Raw genomic sequence first — 21,513 nt, 5'->3', positions numbered from 1 at the left:
TTCATATAGCTTCATGTCGGACTCCTAGTTAAAATGCCCATATATCCTACGTCTGGGTGTATTTATTGTTATATATAGATATGATATAAGTAATATATATTATTACTTTCACTGTTACACAGTATAAATGAACCCCTTATAGTAGCAATTTATCTGCTCTATTTGTACTATAAAAGATTAATTTTAGTTTTTTAACCTCCATTATGACAGGCGATACAAAAAAAAAGCATGCTGCTGCTACTAAACATCTTAGGCTGGATTCACACCTATGCATTTTTTGTGCTTTTTGCATTTTGCAGATTTGCACTATAGCCCATTTAACATGGTTTCCTATGGAACACGTTCTGTAGTGCAAATCTGCAAAATGCAAAAAGCACTAAAAATGCATAGGTGTGAATCCAGCCTAAGGCCTGGTTCACACCTATGCTGTTTTTGGTGCTTTTTGCAGAAACGCACTACAGATCATTTAACATGGTTTCCTATGGATTACATTCACATCTACAGTGGCTTGCAAAAGTATTCACCCCCTTTGCTTTTTACCTATTTTGTTACTTTACAGCCTTTAGTTCAATGGTTTTTTAATCTGAATTATATGTGATGAATCAGAACACAATAGTCTAAGTTGGTGAAGTAAAATTAGAAAAATATATAGATAAAACTATTTTTCTGAAATAAAAAAACTGATAACTGTCATGTGCATATGTATTCACCCCCTTTGTTATGAAGCCCATAAAAAGCTCTGGTGCAACCAATTACCTTCAGAAGTCACATAATTAGTGAAATAATGTCCACCTGTGTGCAATCTAAGTGTCACATGATCGGTCATTACAAATACACACACCTTTTTGAAAGGTCCCAGAGGTTGCAACACCTAAGCAAGAGGCATTACTAACTCTGCCATGAAGTCCAAGGAACTCTCCAAACAAGTAAGGGACAATGTTGTTGAGAAGTACAAGTCAGGGTTAGGTTAAAAAAACTATCCAAATCTGTGATGATCCCTAGGAGCACCATCAAATCTATCATGGAAAGAACATGGCACAACAGTAAACCTGCCAAGAGACAGCCGCACACCAAAACTCAGAGACCGGGCAAGGAGGGCATTAATAAGAGAGGCAGCACAGAGACCTAAGATAACCCTGGAGGAGCTGCAGAGTTCCACAGCAGAGACTGGAGTATCTGTACATAGGGCGACAATAAGCCGTACGCTCCATAGAGTTGGGCTTTATGGCAGAGTGGCCAGAAGAAACCCATTACTTTCAGCAAAAAACAAAATGGCACATTTTGAGTTTGCGAAAAGGCATGTGGGAGACTCCCAAAATGTATAGAGGAAGGTGCTCTGGTCTGATGAGACTAAAATTGAAGTTTTTGGCCATCAAAGAAAATGCTATGTCTGGCGCAAACCCAACACATCACATCACATCACCCAAAGAACACCATCTCCACAGTGAAACATGGTGGTGGCAGCATCATGCTGTGGAGAGGTTTTTCGGCAGTCGGGACTGGGAAACTGGTCAGTTTCCCAGTCCCGACTGGGAAAGAGAGATGGTGCTAAATACAGGAATATTTTTTAGCAAAACCTGTACTACTCTGTGTGTGATTTGAGGCTTCCAGCAGGACAATGACCCCAAACACACTGCTATAGCAACACTTGAGTGGTTTAAGGGGAAACATGTAAATGCGTAAATGCGTTAGAATGGCCTAGTCAAAGCCCAGACCTCAATCCAATAGAAAATCTGTGGTCAGACTAAAAGAATGCTGTTACCAAGCGCAAACCACCCAACTTGAGGAGCTGGAGCAGTTTTGCAAGGGGGAATGGGCCAAAATCCCAATGGTAAGATGTGGCAAGCTCATAGATTCTTGTCCATAGAGACTTATCCAAAGCAATTTGGCGCTGTGATGGCTGCAAAAAGTGGTTCTACAAAGTTTTACTTTAGGGGGTGAACAGTTAAGCACATTGACTTTTTCTGTTATTTTGTCCTATTTGTGGTTTGCTTCACAATAATAAAAAAAAAAAGTTGTGGGCATGTTCTGTAAATTAAATTATGCAAATCCTCAAACAATCCATGTTAATTCCAGGTTGTGAGGCAACAAAACAGGAAAAATACCAAGGGGGTGAATACTTCTGCAAGGAACTGTATGCTTTTTTCAGCCGTTGTGCATTTGGAAGGGTCAGATACTTTTTTCAACGCAAAACGGTGCTTTTATTTGCTTGTTTGGTTCAATAGATTTCAATGGAGGAGCTTCAGAAAAGCATGTAGTGCGTTTTTGCCGTGATTTGCATTTTTTTAATCTGCCCAACAAATTGTCCAAAAATAAAGTTGAAAAACGCAAACCGCAGCAAAATCGCGTGTGCAAAAATGCAAAACACACTGCAGAAACAAATAGTAAAAAGCAAACTGCATAGGTGTGAACCGAGCCTTATGCTGGCCAAACACGTATCAATTTTCGGATGAGAGCTTTCATATGTAAAAACCTGAATGAAAGAATGTCATTTGAAAATTTCACTTGCTTTTAACATTCAGTTTCAAAATGAATGTAATTTCTGAACAAAAACCACATACACTGTCTGAAAATTCCTTTGACCAAGAAGTTTTCTGTTTACCACTGACGCCTGGGGCGGTTCAGTGTGAAAGGGGTTTAAATAAAAAATTTGTTCCGAGTCTGATGATATTTAACAGATTCAACCTCTAACAGTATATACAGTATATCTCTTCTGTCTGTTATTCTCAGAGTGGATTAGAGATTTTGCTCCCGAACCATATAGTTGGTTATTTATATTTACAGTACTATTGCATATAGATATTTAAGAATAAATTACTTTTTTTTTAAAAATCTTTACAAATTAACTAAATTATAAACCACATTTTATTTAAGGTTATTATCTGATTAATTAAAACAATAAATTGGCCAACTAATCAATTATAAAAGTAATCGTTAGTTGCAGCCCTAAACTCAAAGATGGTATCCGTGTATTTATAGGTGTTAATTTTTTTTAAAGTTTTTATTTTTTTATCTTTTTTTTATATATTTAAGGGTTATTTTTTAAACAGTCATTTGATCCCACGCAACTATTACAATTTAAGAATGGTATCTATGTATTTATGTAAGAGCTAATTTATCAACGTTGTAATAAATTAGACTCTTTCCAAAACTATATCTTGCAACCCTTCAAAATAAAAAATAAAAAGATACACTAAGCACTATCCTAACGTGTGTAGTTGAGTCCACATCTCCATGACCTGAGTGTTTTGGCAAGTTGGGTCAGGTCTGTCTGCAGCTGTCTCGCCATACTCATTGCTTCACTAAAGAGCGCTCAATCCATATCAGCCTTCGTCGTTCCTGTCTCTCTTTGACTTCAATCTCTCCCACCATCAAAGTCTTTTCTAGTGAGTCCAGCCTACATATTACGCAATCAAAATATTTGAGCTTTAGTTTCAGTGTCAGTCCTTCTACTGAGAAATTTAGGCTTATTTTTTTTAAAACTAGCTGATTCGTTGTCATAACTGTCCAAGAAACTCTCAACACTTTAATTTAGCACCACAGTTCAAAAGTCTTGATTTTCCGATGCTTGCTTTTTTTACTAGAGCAATTCTTGCTGCCATATTCTACTACTGTGAAGACTGTGTCTCTGGTTAACAGAACTGTTGCCTCTGCTTTAAAAAAACACCAAAAAAAAAAACTCTAGTAAACGCAATCCCAAAGGCATAGAATTGGAAGACATTTGATCCTTGGGAAGCAACAGACCAATCGCCAGCCACTATGCTTCAACAAACCTAGCCAACTTCTGACAAATGCCACTTTTCCCAATGAGGCTGGGTTCACCCTTGAGAATGCAGCGACACACAGCAGGAGTCCGGTGCATCTCCATTCATCGTTTCAGGTCCGATTTCAGCCCAAATTTTGGGCTAAATTCGGACCTGAAATGGACCAAATGACACACAGGGCTCCTGTGCAATTCGCACCAGAGCCTCTGCGGAGATGTGTGAACTGGTTCCATAGAGAGCTGCTTGCTGTGGGGGCACTCAACAGGAGGGAGGGGCTAGGAGCACCAAAGAGGGACCCCAGAAGAGGAGGATATGGGCTGGTCTGTGCAAAACCAACTGCACAGAGGAGGCAAGTATAACATGTTTGTTATTTTTAACGAAAAAACAAGACTTTAGTATCACTTGAATGGAGCTGAAGCACTGCTTCTTTTATGATAAAAGGTACAGACTTTTGGAAAAACAAATATAGGGATGATGTATATTATGACCTGTCAAGGATTTATTCATGCAAACGTTTAAAGTACTGAAAGGCCAGCTTTAAGAATTCCACAAGATACAAAGGAAAGGAAAAAGAGCATTGGTGGAATAATTTATGTTATTAGGTGCCCTTACCCAAGTACCGATTTGCTTTAAAGGGGTTGTAAAGGTAAAAATTTTTTCACCTTAATGCATTCTATGCATTAAGGTGAAAAAACTTTTGACAGTACCGCCGCCCCCAGCCCCCCCCGTTTTACTTACCTGACGCCTCGAATCTTCGCTCCTCGTCCGCTTCATTGCAGCTCAGCCTGGTCGCTGATTGGCTGCAGTGGATGGATTGAAAGCAGCGCAGCCATTGGCTCGCGCTGCTGTCAATCACATCCGATGACGCGGCGCGCCGGGGCCGAGTGATACAGCGAGCGGCTATAGCCGCCGGCTGTATCACGGGAGCGCGCCCGCAAGCACTCACCACCGTGCGAGGGAGCTCGCATGAAGGTGGTAAATGCTTGCGGGGAGGAGCTGAAACAGCCGCCGAGGGACCCCAGAAGACCAGGTTCGGGGCCACTCTGTGCAGAACGAGCTGCACAGTGAAGGTAAGTATAACATGTTTGTTATTTTAAAAAAAAAAAAAAAAACATCTTTACAACCCCTTTAAGTGTCTCCAAAACATTTTTCCTGAATTAAAAGCTACTTTAACCTTTGTACAGATTAAAAAAAACTGCACTATGCCTGTCAGCCAATTTCCCTTTCATGTACTGAGGCACTTGGCTGCCAGTTTCCTGAGAACTAGGTAATTTGGAAACAGGCTTATCCTTCCTTAGAATAAAAGCAGCATATTTAAAAAATATGACAGTGTGTTAAAGTGTTTTTTTCAATAGAAGAATAATGTTTAATAAAAAACTTTGCAAAGCAATTTTTCATTTAGCTGGTACATAACAAACACTGCATTTACAGAAAAGCAGCAGCCCTTGCTGTGATAAAAGAATAATGGGGGGATTAACAAAGAGTGGCACAGGTATAAAGCCTGCACCACTCTTCTAAACTCCAAACTTTCTAAACAAAGGGCCAATTTACTGTCCTTCAGCCGGACAGTGGCTATTGGGAGTAGAAATAGTCCTGGCATCAGTGGGAGTAGATAATGCAATGTAAACATGTACTAGGGGGAGGATTAGTGCTCCATTGTTGGCATCTATGCAGGGGTGTATCATGAAATCAGCGGGCCTGTTTACAAGACCAAAAGTGGGCCCTAGGGATTGAAGAGAAAAAAAAATTGTGCCGCAGCAAAAAGTGGGTGTGGTTTGAATTGTGCTAAATATTGGACGTGGCTTAGGGGTGTGTGGCTAAATAGAAACTGAAGTGACTTACATGTGCAGAATGTGGTAATGTTAAATAAGAAATGTACAGTGTGGAGTGTACAGTGGTGTGTAGTATGTGCAGGAGAGGGGTGAGGAGCGTATGGTGGAGGGTGGTATATGCAGAAGAGAAGTGTGGAATGTATTGCTGTCACAGGAGGGGGGCAGCGTCACAAGAGCCAGTGCGCACACATGGATGATACGCCACTGCATCTATGGGGAAAATAGTACCCCACTGTTGATGTTAATGCAGTATGTACCATTCCCACCAGTTTCCTGCGCCTTTATAATTTGTTAATGTTTAATTTGTTGCCATTACTCTAACAGTCAAGTATATGTCACATGAATTCAGCTGTAAAACATGCAGTGCATTTTGGACGTTAGGCCTTAATCAGGGCTAACTGCTTAACCGCGTTGGCTGTTTTACAGCTGTATTCATGTTATTTTTTTTGTCTTTTTTTATATGTAATATCTTTTTATTATTTTTTCCAATATAATTTTACAAAATAGGTTTACAAATACACCCATTATCAGTCATAAATAAGAAAGAAAGAAAGAAAGAAAGAAAGAAAGAAAGAAAGAAAGAAAGAAAGAAAGAAAGAAAGAAAGAAAGAAAGAAAGAAAGAAAGAAAGAAAGAAAGAAAGAAAGAAAGAAAGAAAGAAAGAAAGAAAGAAAGAAAAAGAGAAAGAAAGAAAGAAAGAAAGAAAGAAAGAAAGAAAGAAAGAAAGAAAGAAAGAAAGAAAGAAAGAAAGAAAGAAAGAAAGAAAGAAAGAAAGAAAGAAAGAAAGAAAGTTCGGAGGACAGGAATGGAAATATAGATACAATAAATACCACTATGCATTCCAAATACTACATAAGATTTAGAACAATTTCCCTATAAATATACTGTATTTATTGGCGTATAACACTCACTTTTTCACCATGAAAATCGGGTGCAAATAGCGTGTGCGTGTTATACGCCAATACTTCAATTTTAGCTGCCTCAGAGGGGACAGGGAGGGGGGGGCGGGATGAGCGCCATCAGATTATATACAGTGAGAATCTCCTGTTTGCTTGGCGGCCTCTGTAATAGGAAGTCTCGTCTTCTGGGCCGCCATTGGACCACTGTTGTGTCTATCATAGGAGATTCTCACTGTATGTAATCTATCGATGCTTGTCCCGCCCCTCTCCCTGTCCCCTCTAGGCTGCAGATGGACATCAATCAGGCTGCACTGATGGCAATGGTGAGGCTACTGCATTGAAGGCAGTGGTGAGGCTGCTGCATTGATGGCAATGGCGAGGCTGCTGCATTGATGGCAATGGTGAGGCTGCAGATGGGCATTGATGGCAATGGTGAGGCTGCAGATGGGCATTGATGGCAATGGTGAGGCTGTAAATGGGCACTGACCCTTACTGTGCTTCAAAGTTCCTTATTTAAAATGTAAGTTTTTTCCTGAAACTTCCCTCTTAAAACGAATGTGCGTGTTATACGCCGATAAATACGGTACTTTCTAGCAGAAAAAAATGCAATTAATGTGATTTAATAAAGAGACTGCATTTTTTTTGACCCACCCGGGTGCTGACTTTTTCTCCAGTGGATTGTGTATTGTGGAGGCATTGGAAGCCTCATAGTCTGAACACCGGGTCTGGAGCTATGGATTGACAAGGTGGTAGCACTGTTACACCCGATTCCGGTCAAGTATAGAGTCATCAGTTCAAATCCCAACCAAGGTACTACCTGCCTGGAGTTTGCATGTTCCCCCTGTGCCTGCATGGGTTTCCTTTGGATACCCTGGTTACCTCCCACACTCCAAAGGCATGCTGGGAGGTTAATTGGCTCCTGTCTAAATTGGCCCTAATAGGTGTATATATGAATGTGAGCTAGGGACCTTAGATTGTAAGCTCCTTGAGGGCAGGGGCTGAAATGCCATATAAGTACATGTAATAAATAAAGAAATAAAAAGTATATGTGACAGAACCAAAAAAAATAAAAATGAAAGAACAACTATGGACAAAAACAAAAATGATACGATGCAATTTGTCAATAACATTAGCAAAGCATTGCCCCAGAAACAATTATTATCAACCTATTGATCGCTTCAGTAGACCCATTATTTTTCCTATTTACTGTTCACGAACTAAGCTGTCCAGCAAAACTTTCAGTTACAAGGGTTGGGAAAATACATAATAAACTAAATAGATCGCAACAAGGGCCAGCTTTTATTCCTATGAACTAAACAACTTCTTTTTTACCCCCCAAAAAGATAAAAAAATGTCTTATTGTAATGGTGGGGGGAGGGATATAAAAAATGTCTTATTGTAATTGTATGGGGGAGGGTTTAAAGTACCAATGACCACCAGTGATAGCACTTTTATATCTTCCTGACGTTCCCCTTTAAAAAACGGTCTAGAGGCTAATAAAAGCTCAACTGAAGCTTTCGTTCGTTCAGATAAATGCGTCAAAGCCAGAGCTGTCCAATCAGGCAGAGTTAAAGGTCTGACTCAGCAGTGAATGCGTCAGACCTCTGCAAAGAGACCACTGCTTTCACACAGAGAACAAGGGTCCCACTCTGCAGCTACCAGCACAGGACGGGCTTTTCTATGCAGACTGTGGCTTTTTTAGCAAGAAAATAAACCATAATTGAACAACTTTTGTTTTGATGCACCTCAATCCAAAAACACACTGGTATTTAAATATTTTAAGTGTATATAGCTGTGTTAGGGACATCCCGTGGTATGCTGCACTGAAACACGAACCAAAATACAAAAGTTTCTTGCTAAGCAACATTCCATTATGATTACTTCATATTATTATTGCTAATTATTATTCATATGCAAGAACACTTTCAGTCACCTATTGTGTATAAGTGAATGGCATACTTGCCAGCAGTCCTGGGATGTTTGCAAAGGCCAAAAGGGTGGAGCTTTGAAAATGAAGTGAGAATGGATGTCGCTGAGCAAAGCTATATTTATGGTCTAAGTAGGGTGGGGCTTGTTTCAAAGCTGGGATTTGTTCAGGGAAGGTTGGTGATAGAAATACATACGTCAACACTGTTGTGTCGAACGGGCTGCTGAAATTTGATAATCAGATTTATGCTCTAATAAATAATCCCTAATCAGATCTCTTTTGTGCATTTTAACAAAAAGGGCTCCACTCTATGATCCCGCATCACAGCATCTCTGAGCTCTGAAATCATTCAGCATGTGCTTGTTCAGCTTATTGTAGTTCCAAGAAAACAAGACCTCTGGTCTCATGCCAAACCAAACCTTAATCTGTGTAACGAAACCTTTATTCTGAAACTGAAAAGAAAACAAACTTCTTCCAAGTGTGGTCACCATAGCATAGAACGTTGGCCAAATCACTTATGATCACAATTAGTGCTGTCTTTGGATGCAAATGGCTGGCAGAACTAGAGCTAGCCATACACCAGTAGATTTCCTTGCAAATACATTCATTTTTGGAATTTTTGTTCGATCCACTAAGAGTTAATGGGGACGCATAGAGAATTTTTTGACCACAGTATTAGCCCAAAAATCAAAGGATAGAAATTTTTCTCTTTTTTGCCCAAATGAAAGTCTAACCATGAATGTGGTTCCCAATTGGGAAAAATCATTATTGCAATGCGCAGGTGCTTGAAAAACTTTAATCCGGAAGTAGAATTTTTGTTGCATGAACATTTGTTTATTTAAAGCAGGGGTCTCTAAACGTTCTAAACAAATTGTCCTTCAGACATTAGGGGGGCCACACTGTCACCAGTGGGAGGAGAAAAACTACTACTGGCATATAGCTAGCTTAACCAAAATATTCACAATTCATTGTGGGTTGGTAGATTAAAATTAAACCTTGAGCAAGGAATAAGGTCAATCAGTGAAATTTACATGTAGCTAACGCAATGAAGAAACCATTACAGATGGACTAAAAGTAAAAAGAAAAAAAAATACTAAAGTGTCCCTTCTATCCGACAATGCTCAGATCTGGGCCAACATTTGGCTAGTTGCTAGCATATGGACTTCCTCCATATACTCCCACCTCCAATATAACAATAACAGACCCACTCAGAGCCATGGCATTACACTGTAGGATGTGTGCAGGGGGCATTCATATTTACAACCACCAGGATGTGACAACATGGCGGGAGGTTTTTTAACCAGCACTGTGGTCATAAATGTTAAGTTCCAGAAACATCTTCATGTCCTTTACCTCCCTAAAATGAAGTGATGTTTAGTAAGTTATAGACAAACCGGGAGCTTCACAATGTCTCATGGCAGGTAGCTGTGACAGCAGTACATAAATTAGTAAGGCAGTTATATAAATTTCTTTTCAAATGGGTGTTATCAACAGTTTAATGAACTTTTACACCTCTACACTGTAATTATAGGCAATTCTCGATTCTAGGAAGCCAGGATCAGACGTCACAGTGTCCTAAATGTCTAAAACAGTCACCTCTCCCTACTGTGTCAACAGGCGACTCTTTCAATGCCAGACGCGCTTTAGATTTCTCTGAAGCTCTCAAGCTTTATTTTGTCTGAAATATGAGATTAGCACTTCTTTCTCAACCCAGTTGCCCAACTGACTTATGCAGAAGGATAAAAGTGGAAATCTGACTTACGCCATGGTGCTTTAATATAATACAAAAAGTGCTAGAACTACACTGGAATTAATTAACGAAGATACAAGAATATATAGGATTATACATACGAATATTGTTAGCAGATCTACCCCTTTCTCTGTCCGACAGCAACAGACTTTCCAAAATTGTGAAAGTCTATTACTGAACTATAAGAACTGTATTGTACAGTTGGCATGTTATGAGTTTTTGACACTTCTGTTACTTAGCTGGAGATTAGCTTCTCCATGAAGTTGCTCACAATAAGGTTGTACCCACTAATAAATTGTGTGTCACCTAAATGTTCTTCAAACTAAAAGTGACTGGTTAAAATAATCTGAAGTTATATATAATTACAGTATATATACTATGTAATAGGGACAAATCTATTCCCTGTTATGGGGTTTCCAGTTAAGGAAGTGAAATGTCTTCTCAACCTTGCTATGTATCCTGCACTACAGTCCTTACCATGAGGTCCACTGGTAGGAAGACTCCCATCTGCAGATGAGGGTGGGTTCCAAAACCCATGCAACTCACCGTGAGACCAAAATGGCATAGATTCTGCAACTAAATATAGCCGTTATTTTCTACGTAGTGTTGCACACATCTACAACCTGCTCCATGAGAAAGGTAGCCATTGTGGAAATGGCGTAGAGCAGAGCTTTAAAACTTTTAACTTACTGCCCAAAATTGATAATCTGGGGCATTCGCATTGTCAATGGGAATGAACAGAGAAATAAGGTGCGAGCCTTCAGGCACACAAATCAGTTTTACAACACAAATATTCCCCAAAGTTTTCCCTTGGTAGAATGCCAATCCACCCTTGCACATTTAGGACAAAGTATACTTTAGGCCTGTATTGTAGCCCGATAGCTCTTCCTAGGTGCCGTGCTTTCAATGCCTGCCTCACCTAACCAAAAACCTTTGACACCAGACTACGTACAGTTCAGTGCCAATACGGGAGGTTATGGTGGTCAGCAGGTGACATGCATGACTTGTGCCGAATAGAACTGTTTCCCTTTTGGAGCCCCACACATATAGGTCTTCACAGTCTCAGGAGGAGTCCCTTTTTCATATGGAAATCGAGCATGCAATTACAAATAACTTATATGTATTACATATAACTTATATATAATGCATACGTATAACTTTTAGCACGGCAGCTAAAAGCACAGAACTCATCTATTTATTTACTCACTGTTTATTGTATTTTACTTAAAAAATTATTTCTGGAAAAGCGCAGAGAGGAATAAACACATTTAATTACATACAGCTACTAGCTAATATCTTCAGAATCGGTTGAATAACTTATATTTAGGCTCAGGGAATAGAAAACCCTTTTCTGATGTTGGAATGGGCACATAAAAACAATGAGCCATCCTCTCTACCACACACAGGTTGCAACCTCTTCATCTCAAAAGACTTGTTATTATGTTTAAAATTGACGTTAGCAAGCCAGGAAGTGCTGTACGTTTTGGCACCACAGAAAAACCTTAATGATAGATTCTAAGGCAGCATCAGTGCAACTCGCCTTGAGTTTACGTAACGACTTTATTCAGATTTTTACTGAAAGTGAAATGGGTGCATCCAAATCGCTTTAGGCGCTACACGCAAATTAATAGACACACTTAGTAGATAAAGCTCAGGTTGGACAGGTTTGTTTTTTTATTCTAGTCTTCAAAAAAAAAAAAAAAAAAAAAAAGAAGGAAAGCATGCAAATGTTTCTCCATGCCAAAATTCTGTTGTAAACAATTTCCTTAGCATCTACTGTATAAACATGAAAAAAATGTGCAGCGCTAATAAGACGTTTAAAGCCCAGGTCTAAACCGAGAGAACAGTAAACATGTACTACTAAAATAGTGCAAACATTGTCATGGTGATTAAACCAAGAGGTAAAGTGCATGTGAAAAAGTTGTGCAAATGAAACAATAAAATATGATCAAATCAAAAATAGCATGAGTCAAATGCTGCCAAAATGACCAGCTGAAATGATTCAGGCATATAGGACAATGTATAAAAAAAGTGCATGTGCTATATCCGTGAATGTTCAAATACACAAAAACACATTAATGCCAGCCATACACGGTTCAAATTTCGAAAGAATTTTCTTTCGAAAATCGTATCTAAGAATTTTCGTACGAATTTCGCACCATTAGTGGGCTGCAGCAACGGCCGATTTTCGTGCGGCAATCAAATTTGAGGAATCGGACGTGTTGGAAATTTTTAGAAAAATGAACGATTTTCTAATCAGTGATGGGAGAATCTGCGAGAAATGTAATAAGAAAAAAAAATTTACGGAGAGAAAAGAAGATTCCCGGCCACGAAAATTCTTTTCTGTAGCAACATGAAATTAAAGGCTTGGTCGGTCAAATTTTGAAAATCAATGGTGGCACCATCGGATCACAAAAAAACGAACTTTCTGATTTTGAAAATAAAATTTGTTTGAGATTCGACCATGTATGGCCTGCTTTAGACAAGATGTGCTCCACAGATGATGTTCTTGGTAGGATATATCCTAAGTTCCGGTTCACACTACAGCGACCTGAAAGTCGGCATGACTTTGCCAGGCAACTTTGAGGCAACTTCAGGGAATTCCTTGGTGATCTTCCTGTAATGTCAGATCCAAAATCACATCAATTAAGATAAGGATCTGACTCGGAGGCAACTTCCATTGAAATCTATGATTACAAGTTGGCTAGAAGTCACCTTAAAGTAGTACAGGAACCTTTTCTGAAGTCGGAGCGACTTCAGTAGTGTACATTAGACAGCTCGCATTCACTTCAATAGAATTTCTTATGTCCAGCGACTTGAGGTCTGACAAGTCGGATACCAAGTCGCTGTAGTGTGAACCGGCACTTAAGAACACAGATGGTGGTATTTCAATGTTCAAAATGAAAAGGCACCCAGGATTATGCTTCCAACACCAAGGGGAGGGGTAGGTACTCTTACCACGAGTTGTAGACCCACACGCCAGCAGCGGCGAGTCATACAGGCATAGATGGAAATGTGGATATCAGACTACGATCTCTGTGAGTGGACGAGATGAAGGCGTAAACCGGCGATGATGCAGCAGACAAGAGGTGCAGGAACCAGAAACTTAACTGCAATCTCCTGATGTTATGGAGTATCTACAAATATCTTATCCATCAAAGATGGAAATAGTGATCATACAAGAAAAAAGAGAGATGGCTTCCACATAGCAAAGGTCAAAATCGTAGGGATTTAATATTAAAAAAAAAAAAAAAAGGAGTACAAACATCACTCCAGATGTATACAATAGAATTGTGATCACAAAAAAGCATGCAAAACAGGCACAGTGTGTAGGACTTAGCAGGCAGTAACCCGATGCGTTTCGTCCTACAGGACTTCAACTGGGGTGTAAACCATCTTTGATAGATAAGATAAGATACTGCATAACATCAGGAGATTGCGGTTAAATTCCTGGTTCTGGCACCTCTTGTCTGCTGCATCATCGCCGGTGTACGCCTTCATTTTGTCCATTCCAGGAGATCGTAGCCTGATATCCACGTTTCCATCTATCCCTGTATGACTCACCGCCACTGGCGTGTGGGTCCACAACTCATGGTAAGAGTACCTACCCCTCCTCTGGATGTTGGAAGCACAATCCTGGGTGCCTTTTTATTTTGAACATTGGAATACCACCATCTGTGTTCTTTAGGATATACGAACATCTATATATCCTATCAAGAACATCCTCTGTGGAGCACATCTTAATACAATTATTTATGGACTTATCACCATGTCCTAATGTGTTTTTGTGTATTTGAACATTCACGGATATAGCACATGCACTTTTTTTTTTTATACATTGTCATATATGCCTGAATCAGTTCAGCTGGTCATTTTGGCAGCATTTGACTCATGTTATTTTTGATTTGATCATATATTATTGTTTCATTTGCACAACTTTTTCACATTCACTTTACCTCTTGGTTTAATCACCATGACAATGATTTGCACTATTTTAAAAGAGTACATGTTTACCGTTCTCTAGGTTTAGACCTGGGGTTTACACGGCTTATTAGCGCTGCACATTTTTTTCATTCATATCTATACAATTAGTTTTATTGTGGTGCTAGCAGCTATTTTCTTACACTGGTAGCGCAGTAATTTTTCCACATAATACTGTATATACATATCCACCAAATATGAAAGAAAAACTAAAATTCATACGAGAGTATAAGAAAAAAATTTAAGCTCCAGCCAAAAAACATATTTTAGTTTTGGATAAAGTGAGGAAGAGTTAGGATGTTTATCATAATTTTGTTGCTCCCGGAAGATGTGAGCTACTGGACTTTTTATCCATCAAATCACAAGGTGTTGGCCGTACTTGGCGACTAGACCTCGGCAGTTCTGACAAAATGTGGGGGCCCTCTCAAGATATGGTGGCCTCTCGAACAGAGAAATCTAAATGAAAATGAGAGAAAGAGCACCTGACAATGAAGAGAAGTGAGGTGAAATCTAACATAGCTGAGACACAGATAGCAACAAAATAATGGAATTGAGAAAAGGAAGGACTTACTCTCATCTTAAAGGGGTTGTAAAGGTAATTTTTTTTTTTTTTTTTAATAACAAACATGTTATCATTACCTCCACTGTGCAGCTCGTTTTGCACAGAGTGGCCCCGAACCTGGTCTTCTGGGGTCCCTCGGCGGCTGTCTCAGCTCCTCCCTACAGGAACTAAACTTCTTCATGCAAGCTCTCTCGCATGGTGTTTAGTTCTTGCGGGCGCGCTCCCGTGATACAGCCGGAAGCTATAGCCGCCGACTGTATCACTCGGCCCCGCCGCATCATTGGATGTGATTGACAGCAGCGCGAGCCAATGGCTGCGCTGCTTTCAATCCATCCACTCTAGTCAATCAACGGCCAGGCTGAGCAGCGAAGAGGAAATCGGGGGCGAGCGCAGCAGGTGAACGGGCTCAGGTAAGTAAAATGGGGGTGCTGGGGGGGCCGGTATTGTCGTTTTTTTTTTCACCTTAATGCATAGGATGCATTAAGGTGAAAAAACGTGAACCTTTACAACCCCTTTAAGAGTCCATATTTATTTATTGTAGGTTAAAATGTGACAATAAGAAGATAAAAAGGTATCCAATGTGTTTCAGGGGCTGACAATCTATCAGTCCAACAAACACATTAATAATCAAAAAGCAATTTTTGAATTATCAATGTATTTTGTTTCAGCACTGATGAAGGGGGCTGTCAGACACTGAAATGTGTATGGGTGCCTTTTAATTTCTTTTATCACATTTTGACCTACAATAAATGAATATAGACTTTTAGGATGATTATTTGGTGCTCATTTTCTCATTTTAATTATAATTTTGTTGCCATTTGTGTTTTCAGCACTGATGAAGGGGGACAGTCAGCCCCTGAAATGTGTTGGCTGCTTTTTAATTTCAATTTCTTTTTTTGCTACTTGTGTTTGAAATATCAATGTATTATGTTTCACGCTGATGAAGGGTGAAGTCAGCCTCTGAAATGCGTTGGCAGCTTTTTAAATTAATTTGTCACATTTTAACCTACAATAAATTAATATGGACTCTTAAGATGATGGTCTGGTGCTCTTTTTCTAAATTTTTATTATTTTTTTTGCCATTTGTGCCTCTGCTATGGGAAATTTCACCTCACTTCTCTTCACAGCAATGTTTTTTGACTCTCAAAATTGACACCTGTCCCCAAGACAGGAACTGAGTGGAAATCTCACAACAGAATTATCTATTTTCTGGACAACTGCTGGGATCCCCTCTCATTTTGGGGATTTTTCCTCTCGCTTCCTGGAAAGGGAGTGAGGAGAAAAAAAAACATGACACAAGTAGATATAGTTAGATAAGTTCCTATCTCTTCTTCATTTTATCCGAAAAACACAAACCTTTGTCTGAACTCTACTTTAATACATACACCGATCAGCCATAACTTTATAATCACTGACAGGTTACGTGAATAACACCGATGATCTCGTTACAATGGCATCTGAAAGTCGGGGAGATATACTGGAAGCAAACAAACATGTTGCCCCTGAAGTTAATGTGTTCAAAGCAGAAAATGTGGACATTGCAGTTTGTTCTGTATGGGGCTGTGTAGCCGAAGAACAGTCAGGGGGTCCACACTGACCCACGTCCACAGCCAAATGCACCTAATATGGCCATGTGAGCATCAGAACTGGATCATTGAGCAATGGATGATGGTGGGTTGGTGTGATGGATCATGTTTTCTTTTACCCCATGTGAATGGCCGGGTGTTTGTGCATCGCTTACCTGGAAAAGAGATAGCACCAGAATGCACTATGGCAGGGGTACGCAACCTCGGCACTCCAGCTGTGGTGAAACTACAAATCCCATCATGCTTCTGCCTCTAGGATCCATGCCTGTGATTGTCAGGGTCTTGCAATGTCTCATGGGACTTGTAGTTTCACCACAGCTGGAGGGCCGAGGTAGCCTTCCCCTGCACTATGGGAAGAAGGAAACCCAGCAGAGGCAGTGTGATGTGTTGGGCAATGTTCTGCTGGGAAACCTTTGGTCCTGCTACTCATATGGATGTTACGTTGACATGTACTACCTACCTAAACATTGTTACTAACCAAATACAACCTTTCATGGAAACAATATTTCCTGATGGCAGTGACCTCTTTCAGCAGGATAATGCACCCTCCCACACTGCAAACGTGTTTTGAGAATGGATTGAGGAACACAATGAGTTTGAAGTGTTGGCTTGGCCTCCAAATGGTCCAAAGCTCAATCCAATCAAGCACCTGTGGGATGTGCTGGAAAAACAAGGCCGATCTATGGAGGCCCCACCCTGCAACTTACAGGATATAAAGGATCTGTTACTGACAGCTTGATGCCAGATACCACAGCATACCTTCAAAGGGTCTAGTGGCATACATGTCTTGATGGATCAGGGCTGTTTTGGCGGCAAAAAAAAATGGTCATAAAGTTATGGCTGATCAGTGAAAAATGATTCCACTTTACATCATTTTATTTATGGAATGTAGGAAAAAAAGCTATGGTAATATAGTTCCTATGTAATTATCAAGCTGGAAATTACTTGGCCATTCTTTAAAATTGAACAGAACTAAAACCCAGCATTCTTTACTTGACCTAGGCCCTAGGGTGTCCATGGACCATCAGCTCCAGCCCTGAATACAACATTTCATGATCCATGTTGGCCTTACAATCATTTTATGCTTATATAAGAAAATTATTACTTACCTTCCACTGCAAGGAGTGAAACCACTGATCTCTCAGATAGCTGTTTGCAGCCTGTAAAGAAATAACAAAAATTAGATACAATAAAAACAGAAAAAAAATTAAGACCAGCATGTCCAAGTAGCAAGTCATTATTACAGTACAGTATACATGTCAAGAGAGAGTTATGGAGACTGTCATAGCTTGTTTCCTTCTAAAAATGATAATTGGCTGTGCCTGGGTTTAACACTCAGTAACTGAGAACAGAGTGTTCTATCCCTAGAAATCGCAAACATCTTTTTTCAAGCAAGAGATGCCATGCCACCCTATTCTTTACCTGTGCCACTGACGGAATGGAGGACCACCAAGCTCAGAATTTTTTTCCCATGAAAATAGTCCACTAGAGTTCACCAGAGTTCACAAAAGTATCTTGGGGGCTCACAACTACTCTCTTCATCAAGGAAACAAATAATTGCTAGTAGACATGCTGCTCCGTGGCTAGCTGTAGCCTGTTTTCCATCCTAATGCCGCTGAATGACAGTGATAGCACCCATCCTACGCTTTCTGGCTCATGGTCACCAGGGTTGCTGAGAATTAAAGATTGACTGGAGTTAAGGCGTCACAGATTGTCTCCATGTGCTCCAAGCAATTTACCTTTACAGTCAACACAACCCACCTCTGTAATCATAATCAAACCATATTTATTTCCTGGAATCTCCTCTCTGGTAAATATCTTACCTTCCTGCTATGGACACATTAGTGGCTTCCAGGCAGGCAGGTCGGTGTGGTGTCCAAAAAACAATGGCTCTTTAGTATCTGCTTCCTGCAGTGTATGTCAATATTTGCTCCGTGCTGGGTACACATTTAATCAGGGCAGCAAAGTCTGTTATTGAAAATGAACAATACGGCTTTTTTTTTTTATTATTATTTCAGCAGCTAAATTGATGAGGAAACAGCATCTCTAGTCACAGGCTCACATTATAAACTGGGGCTCAAAAATAGAAGAGGCCAAATAAGTAAACCGGCAGGTTTGCCAAGGGTGAGTTTATTTTCCCTTTTGACCTTTTATTGTGTTTACCCTGAAGTACCTGTCAAAGAACCGCGGGGCTGTATGTTGAGGCTGAGATGCCTCACCTGTTGTGTACACAGTACAGTCGGCCATTTTGATCTCTGAACTACGGGTACCCACAAACAAGGCAATTGTAGCCTGAATCAGCAAATAAAGCTGAACTCCTGGCAAACTTACAGCGGTAAAAAGGTCTACTTTATACCTACCGGTAAGCCTATAATATGGCTTGCCTGTAGGTACAGTAAATATCTCTTAAAAATGCCCTGTTTAGGAGATGATATCTATGTTAACCACTTGAAGACCAGGCTTTTTCTGGCACCTTTTGTTTACAAGTTCAACCACTTCCCATCCGGGCCTATTCTGACACTTTGCTCCTTCATGAAAAAATCTACTTTTTTTTGCTAAAAAAATACTTAGAACCCCCAAACATTATAGATTTTTTTTTAGCAGAGACACTAGCGAATAAAAAGGCGGTCATTGCAATATTTTATGTCACACTGTATTTGCACAGCGATCTGTCCAATGCATTTTTTTGGGAAAAAATACACTTTAAATAAGAGAAAAAAAAAAAGTAAACTTAGCCCAATTTTTTTGTGTAATGTGAAAGATGATGTTACGCTGAGTAAATAGATACCTAACATGTCATGCTTTAAAATTGCACACGCTCGTGGAACAGTGACAAACTACGGTACTACAAAATCTCCATAGATGATGCTTTAACTTTTTTTATAGGTTCCCTGTTTAGTTACAGAGGTGGTCTTGTAGAATTATTGCTCTCGCGCAAACAATCGCGGCGATACCTCACGTGTGGTTTGAAGACCGTTTACATACGCAGGTGCGACTTACGTATGCGTTCGCTTCTGCCCGCAAGCTTGGAGGGATGGGGCACTTTAAAGTATTTTTTTCTTATTTATTTTGCTTTTCATTTTTACACTGAAAACTTATTTACTTCCAGCCTGGACCAGAAGTGACGTCCCTCCTGTCCTCCAAGGCCATAGAGCCGATCAAAGAGTATCTACTCTTTGATCGCCTATGGGAGCAGCCAGAAGCACCGCTTGATCGTTTCTTGGGCGAATCAGCGGAAATGGTAAGCCCAAGAAACACTGGTGAGGTCCTTCCCCCTCCCCCTTCTGAAAGCATTCCAGCAGCTCATGAGCTGCTCTGAATGCTTTTATGAGAATGCCAGCTGCAAAAAACGATACTGGGGTTATAGCTCATATCTTCAGCCATAATCCTGGTAAACCACTTGCAAACCGCAATGTATATATACGTATTGAGGTCGGCAAGTGCTCAACAGCAGCCGGTGATGTCACCGCTGCACGTGCACTGCACTCTCAATGGACAGCATAGTCGGGCTTACCTGTAGGTATAGTAGATATCTTATTTACTTTAATAGCAGCTGGTGACGTCACTGGCGTACGTGCACGTGAGAGAGCAGTGCACATGTCCCAGTGACATCACCAGCTGCTACTGAAGTGACGCCATCGCGGCTCAGCCATTCAAACTTAAAGCAGTAGCAAAGTCTGCTTTTTTATTTATACCTACAGGTAAGTCTATAATAAGTCTTGCCTGTAGGTACAGTAAATATCTCCTAAAACGTGCACCGTTTAGGAGATAATTTCTTTAGTAGCGGACGTGCTCTCAATGGACAACATGCTGTCATTTGAGAGCACAGTGCACATGTGCCGGGGGGGTGGGGGGGCATCCTTCCCACCTCTTCCTGGTCAACTCAGAGCAATCGGTAAGTCCGGAGCCAATCCGATACGTCTGATGCCTGGGCAAGAGGTCGAGTGAGGGAAAGATAGCCCCTACTCGGCTCTTTGCTCTTGGAGGACCACAGCAATGTCTGATGTCACTTGACACACCTTTTGGGCTTAAAGGGATGTTTTGTTTTTTGTTAAGGTGAAAGTGTTGTTTTTTTTTTCTTTGTTTTTTTTTTTTTTGCTTTTAAAAGGGTAAATGAGAGATTTGGGGCCTTTTTGATCCTAGATCTTGCAATAAAGAGGACCTGTCATACTTATTTCTATAGTAATAAAGAGACCATGTAAAAATGAACACCACACACATGAGATATCGTCACTATCGTTAGAGCGAGAGTAATAATTCTAGCACTAGACCTCTGCAACTCTAAACTGGTAACCTGCAAAAAATTTTAAAGTGTCGCCTATGGGGATTATTCATTACCGTAGTTTGTCGCCATTCCACGAGCGTGAGCAATTTTAAAGCATGACTGGTATCTATTTACTTAGCGTAACATCTTTCACATTCTTTTTATTTATTAAAGTGTATTTTTTTCCCCAAAAAATTGTGTTTGAAAGACCACTACGCAAATACAGCGTGACATAAAATATTGCAACAATTGCCATTTTATTCTCTATGGTCTCTGCTATAAAAAATATATATATATATATATAATGTTTGTGGGTTCTAAGTAATTATTTTCTAGCAAAAAAATACTAATTTAAACTAATAAATGGTGCATGGGATAATGCACTAGGCTGGTGTGCCCTTTTTTGTTTGTGCTTTCGTACTGAGCACTGCATGACCTGGTTCAGGCGGTTTTAACACTCCCTAGATGCACATGCGAACGCAGCCTAAAGGTAGCCTTCTCAGCTCAATACAAGAAGATAGGAGCTCATTGGATTTTTTGGCAGGTCTATAGGTATGTTTCTGAACATTTTTAAAAAGACAAAACATGGGGAAATGTGCATGTACTGTAGATACACTGCATATGTTGTTTACTACATATAAAATGTGTGTGTGTATATGATATATATATATATATATATACACACACACACACATACACACACACACACATACATATACACACATATACACACATATACACAGTATCTCACAAAAGTGAGTACAGCCCTCACATTTTTGTAAATATTGAGTACACCCTTAAGTGAAAATGTCCTTTGTATGAACAGACAGTCTCTTCTCCCCTCAGAGAACTGGAAACTGTGTTACACACACAGATCCCAGTTTTTGGTGTGTCACCAGTGATTGTGGGGGTGGCACTCGCATCGGCTCTTGGGGTGAGCAGCGGGTGC

At 40.0% G+C, this 21,513-nt stretch overlaps 1 protein-coding gene across 4 annotated transcripts in view; it reads right to left on the bottom strand.

Moving 5' to 3' along the window:
• Window positions 1-21,513, bottom strand: part of CMIP (c-Maf inducing protein) — a 278,661-nt gene that overhangs the window by 152,355 nt on the left and 104,793 nt on the right. For all 4 annotated transcript variants that reach the window (XM_073605534.1, XM_073605536.1, XM_073605537.1 and 1 more), the window contains exon 3: window positions 17,410-17,460. In XM_073605534.1, coding sequence (XP_073461635.1) covers window positions 17,410-17,460 — 51 coding nt within the window. The remainder of the gene's footprint in view (window positions 1-17,409; window positions 17,461-21,513) is intronic.

This window comes from Aquarana catesbeiana, linkage group LG11 (assembly GCF_042186555.1).
Source record: "Aquarana catesbeiana isolate 2022-GZ linkage group LG11, ASM4218655v1, whole genome shotgun sequence".
Lineage (NCBI taxonomy): Eukaryota > Metazoa > Chordata > Amphibia > Anura > Ranidae > Aquarana > Aquarana catesbeiana.
This window is presented reverse-complemented; position numbering and strand designations above follow the sequence as displayed.